The 6,000-nt window shown below is 51.5% G+C and overlaps 1 protein-coding gene across 1 annotated transcript in view; it reads left to right on the forward strand.

The window, feature by feature from the left end:
* Positions 1-5,768, forward strand: part of LOC146333966 (phosphatidylinositol 4-phosphate 5-kinase type-1 gamma-like) — a 144,931-nt gene extending 139,163 nt beyond the window's left edge. Inside the window, exon 22 of the mRNA XM_084825084.1 lies at positions 4,743-5,768. Within this exon, the coding sequence (XP_084681210.1) occupies positions 4,743-4,766 (24 nt within the window). The 3' untranslated portion in view covers positions 4,767-5,768. The remainder of the gene's footprint in view (positions 1-4,742) is intronic.
* Positions 5,769-6,000: the final 232 nt, after the last annotated feature.

Genomic DNA, 6,000 nt, shown 5'->3' on the forward strand with positions numbered 1-6,000 from the left:
CTGGGCAGAGGAGCAGTTGCGGGATATGAAGCCTTTATCCCCTGTCTCTCACCCAGGGTGGGCAACAATAACATAAGAAGAACTGCTGTTGGCAGAGGGTCCCTGCTCTCACTCAGGGACACCTCACTTCACACACATCACTTCACACAGTACAGGCAATCAATAGATGACCAGGATGTAAGTGATCCAAAAGGAAGAGAAGATGGAAGGCACCCTCGACCTCGTGGCAAACCGAAGGGGCAAACCAAAGGGGCGCGCCCCTTTGGTGTCACCCCCGCCAGTGGCGGCCCCCCACCTCGTAGCAGGGCAGATTTTAAGTCTCCACGATGCCTGGAGATCTCGAGGCTCATAGATAGCACTCTGCTCCGGTTGGCTGGAGAAAACTTCGGCAGGTGTTCCCACTCACTCTGCAGTCAGTGCAGGCTGATGCAAGGCAGGATACTGGGAGATGGGGGGAGTTTACAGGCAGCAAGCAACCAGCCAGCTGTAAATGGTGGAACAATCTTCTCCCCTCAGTTCTTTTCTCTCACCAGTCCAGCAGTGCAGAGTGGCCAGTCCTGATGCATTGGTGCTGCTGGCTAACCATGGTAAACCTAACCAGGGTATCTCTGAAATAGGGCCGGTTAAGTGGGAGACCCAGTTAGCCTTAATAGCAGCTAATGTTGGTGATGGTGATATCTGTTAACCACTGTTCAGATCAGAGAGAGGAGGCGGTAGCATTTGCTCCACAGAGTTCAGGGAATGCACGATCCTAATCTCTTAACCAGGGTTGAGAGAGACAATGGCCTGGTTTGCATGTAACAACAACCCTGAGTACAGGTTGATTCATGAGTCGTTGTTGAATTGTGGGCTGTCATTACATGTGAAAGTTGCACTATAGTTTAACTCTGGGTTGTTAACCACAAACAGCCCAGAGTTCACAACCCAACAACAAACCATGACTTCTCTTCCTGAGTTCACAACCCATAGTTAAACCATAATGCACATAACAACAACCCACGATAAAAATAGATTGCCTTTAGACCAGCCTTCCCCAACCTGGTCCCTCCAGATGTGTTGGATGGCAACTCCCATTATCCGGGGGAGAGGACTAGAAGGAGGTACCTACCTGGGCTGCCTTCAGGTGTGTTTTTGCCTTGCCCCACCCACCTACACACTGTATATCTGGCTGGAGCTTGCCAGAGGTTTCTTGGGGAGAGGACTAAAAGGAGAAGCTGCTTTGCCTGGGCCACCTTCAGGTGTGTGCTTGTCATGCCCCACCCACCTCCAGACTATATATTTGGCTAGAGCTCCTTTCTTAGCCAGAAGATCAAGGCTAGTGAGGGAAGTTGAAGAGTCTATTGGACTTGGTTGGATATGCCACTGGGGCGATTATCCGGTCTTGGTTCGACACTGTTACTGTGCTTTAAGTTTGCAATAATTTGTATTGCTTTTATCCCCTCTCTTAGCAAAGGGTATTCCTTTTTAACTTCAACTTTTTAAAACCTGTTTTTAATTTTTGTGTTGCTTTACTTTTTATCCCCTTTTTCTTTTAATGCATACTGGAGTGAATTCAGAATGACCAGGTTACCATGGTACTAACCAGGGCCCAGAAAGGCCAAAAGAATCATATAGAATCATAGAATAGTAGGGTTGGAAGGGGCCTACAAGGCCATTGAGTCCAACCCCCTGCTCAATGCAGGAATTCAAGTCAGAGCATCCCTGACAGATGGCTGTCCAGCCTCGTCTTGAATGCCTCCAGTGTGGGATTGCCCACCATCTCCCTAGGTAATGGGTTCCATTGTCATATGGCTCTGACAGGCAGAGGGTTTCTCCTGATGTTCAGCCGGAATCCAGCTTTCTGTCACTTGAGCCTATTATTCCGCATCCTGCACTCTGGGATGATGGAGAAGAGATCCTGGCCTTCCTCTCTGTGACCACCTCTCAAGTACTTGAAGAGCGCTATCCTGTCTCCCCTCAGTCTTCTCTTCTCAAGGCTAAGCATGCCCAGTTCTTTCCGTCTCTCTTCATAAGGCTTTGTTTCCAGTCCCTTGATCATCTTCGTTGCCCTCCTCTGAACCCTCAGAGGAGAAAAAAGTAGGGATGTCAGAGAATTCCGCCACGGATCTTGGGCATTTGGCCCCCCGAAATCGGTGGTGGAACGGTCTGCCCCCCCCACCCCCCACCCCCGGGACAAGACTTACCTGGGGCGGATCTTCCTGGCTTCGCCTATCACAGCTAAGTTTAAAAAAAAAACGTGATAGGCTACGTAAATGTTTACGTAGCCTATCACTTAAAAAAACAACAACAACAACGCGCGTACGCATTACTGAAATTTCCCACCTTACTGTTTCTGACCCTGATCTAATTATATTATTAGATAGTTGGCTACGCTATTTGCGTTCCCCTTATTTTCGCCGTCTTAGTCTACGTAAATCTTGACGTAGACTAAGACGTGCCAAAATAAGGAACACAAATGGCGGCGGCTGTGGCTGCCGCTTTGCATACGCGCATTGTTGTTGTTTTAAGTCAGCCGTGATAGGCTACGTAAACATTTACGTAGCCTATCACGGCTGACTCAGGGACGCAAACGGCGGCGGCTATGGCCGCCGCCATTTGCGTCCCTGCTAGCCAGCGGCCGGATGTCCGGCTGCTGGCGGAGCCGGCCGGCAGCTCCGCAGAATCCCTGTGGAGCACAGCCGGCTGGCCAGGATTCCACGGGGGGAGGAATGGAGCACCCCCCCATCCAGGATTCCAGGGGGAGGGACGGAGCGCCTCCCCCCCCCACCATCAACATAATTCGCGAAAGGTAAGTGCCTTTCGTACATCCCTAGAAAAAAGAACCTCTCCCTGCATCTGCACAGAGGTTGATTTTGGAATACTGTCTCCCAGTAGAATCTGAGGGAATATGTATTGAAGATAACCCAACTAAGGACCAATTTACCCCTGCCGTGGTAGATGTCAGGAATGAATCTGAGTGTGTGGAGTTGTCTGGCAGCTCAGATTCGGAATCAGAATGGGAATAGCCAGAACCAGGGGAGGCTCCCTCCCTAGTGAGCTCAGATATGGCAAGGCCTTCTTCCCAAGACCTTGGCTCACAGATGGCTCAGTCTGAAGGGCCCCTCCCTTTCCTCCTCCATGAGAACCCAGGTCTGGGGGAGGAGGAGAGCGAGGGGCATGACTTGAGGGGTGTCCTAGAGTGAAGCAGGAAAAGATAGAGGTGGAGCTCAGACGCTCCACCAGGTTGGCTATGCGTGAAAGCCAACGTAGGAGGGAGCCATTGTAAGGGAGGGGCATGCCTTCAAAGATAGTCTGGCCGAGAAGTTCTTGCCGAGGTTGCTGGCAACTCCTCTAACTTCCACTTCAGCTCCTCTATTGATATTCATAATTGTGTGGAGTAGCTGTTTCCTTTGTAGTCTGGAGTTTCCTAGAATTTGCATTTGTAAGGAAGCGAGTCCTTAACTAAAAATAGTGAGGTTGAAGCCTGATACCCTGGAGTATGTTGATTGCGAAGGGGGAGGATGAAGGAACATGACAGTAGACACACTAGGGTTGGCGGAGAATTTCTCCACGAATCTTTGGGAGGCTGAGTGCCGACGCATTCGGCCCCCGAAAGTGTTGGGGAAATTCTCCGCCGGCCCCCCGCCCCCCCCCCCGGGATGGGACTTACCTTCGGCAAATGTCCCTCTCGGCGGCGGGTCCCGGCAGCGGTTCGGTGGCGGTTCGTCGGCAGGGGCAGCGGCCGGTCTCACGACCGGCTGCCGCCGCCGCCATTGCAAAAAAAAAAAGTAAAGTAAAAAAAAAACAAGCCACACCCGTGATAGGCTACATAACGATTTACGTAGCCTATCACAGCTAGTTTTCCAAAGTCAGCCGTGATAGGCTACGGGTGTGTGTGTTTTGTTTTGTTTTTTACTTTTTTTTTTGCGGCTGGGTAGACGGGGCGCTCCTACCCGGCCTGAATTTTGCTGGTGAGGGATGGGGTGCCTCCCCCCTGGCCTGAATTTCGGCCGGGCGGGGCGCCTCCTCCCCCTTGCCTGAACTTCGGGGGGAGAACCGAAGCGCCTCCCCCCCACCGCAAAGCAAGCTGTGGGACAAGGTAAGGCCCTTTCGTCCATCCCTAAGACACACTGAATCATATTTACATGGTGAGAAGTGAGGATAACAGGGATTTCCAGTCGGAGGAGTTTGTAGATACACAAGGTCAGGATATGGTGGGCAATTGGTCCCCTGACCCAAATTGTTTTGTGGAAATTCTTACTTGCTGTCCCCTGGACATGGTATATTCCAGGATAATTTTGGTTCTGAACAGCAGGATAACCTGATGGAGAAGTGCATAGAAAAGGAAAATCAGGTAGTCCTTGCTGAAGTGTATGAATTCCTTAGGGACCAATGTTTCCTTACAGCTGAAGTTAATAACATTTTTAAGAGTCTGGACATATTAAAGAAGGAGCTCTCTGGTCTTAAGGCCAGCATGCAAGTCATACTGGGCCTAATTGAGACTGGGATATTGCCAACAGCTCTTGTTCCTGCTACAGTACCACTCAGTCAGGAAACTGATAACATTCCTGATCTGAGAGAGCTGCAGGTGGACACTTATCTCATTGCTAAACAGCATCTCAGGGACTATGTGAGTAATTTTTTGTTGGACTGGGAAAGACAGGGCATGCCATGGCCAGATATGGTAGAAGTGGGAGAAACTCAGGATAACATTACTGAAATTTCCCACCTTACTGTTTCTGACCCTTATCTAATTATATTAGATGAGCAACAAGAGGACTCAGTAATGGAAACAGGTATGTCAGATAACATCATGGGGCAGAATGGAATAGAAGATGAGCATGGGGAACTGGGAGAGGTGGATAATGAATCAGATTTAATTACGGCATCCCAGACAAAGGATTCCCTGGGTAAGTCTGATTTCTGTATCTCCATATACAGTTGGCCACTGAAACAGATGGATGGCTCATGGAAAAGAGGTACAGAGGTGCTATCAGATTTACTATCCATAGTTGGGACATAATACTATCACTTACCTTAGGAATTGTGTTCGGGGCACTCAAGCCAACTATAACTGGGAGAGAAATACATATGAGCTAAACAATAGTATGCTGCCTCTATTGCATCCACCGTGCGCCATGGATACAGTTAGCGAGCGAGAGGCGGCCTGTGGCAAACCGGTTGTGTGGGATCGGTTCCAGCTTCTTCCTTCTGATGAAGCGGGCAGGGTGCTGTCATCTGTAAGGCCGACCGCCGGCTTCCTTGATGCCTGCCCATCTTGGCTCATTATGAGCTGCAGGGAGAGGCTGGGTGAGGGGATCCGGGCGGTGGCGAACGCCTCCCTCGAGCGGGGACTGACGCCATCAGCCCTCAAGCAGGCAGTGCTCAGACCGCTCTTGAAGAAGCCCTCCCTGGATCCCCAAGTTCTGAACAACTTTCGCCCGGTCTCGAAGCTGCCATTTGGGGCAAGGTGACTGAGCGGGTGGTGGCGATGCAGCTGAAGGCACACTTGGAAGAAGCCGATCATCTAGACCCACCTCAGTCGGGCTTCAGGCCTGGGCATGGGACAGAAACGGCCTTGGTCGCTTTGGCGGATGATAGGAGGAGGGCTCTGGATAGGGGCGGATGCGCCTTCCTTGTTCTCCTCGACCTCTCAGCGGCTTTTGGTACCGTTGACCACGGCGTCCTCCTGGACCGCCTGGAGGGGCTGGGCATCGGAGACACCGTATTGCGGTGGTTCCGGCCCTTCCTTTCCGGCAGGTAGCAGAGGGTAGCACTGGGAGAGGAGGTGTCAGACCCGTGGCCGCACACGTGTGGGGTGCCACAGGGCTCCATCCTCTCCCCGATGCCATTTAGCATCTATGTGAAGCCGCGGGGGGCGATCATCGGGAGGTTTGGGCTGTGGGCGGTGTCATCAACGTGCGGCTGACACGCAGCTCTACTCCTCGTTCAAATCCTCACCAGGGCTGGCTGTGGAATCCCTGTCCGAATGTCTGGAGACAGTGAGCGGCTGGGTGGGGA

This window comes from Heloderma suspectum, chromosome W, assembly GCF_057233095.1.
Source record: "Heloderma suspectum isolate Gila_16-S chromosome W, 16-S_ref, whole genome shotgun sequence".
Lineage (NCBI taxonomy): Eukaryota > Metazoa > Chordata > Lepidosauria > Squamata > Helodermatidae > Heloderma > Heloderma suspectum.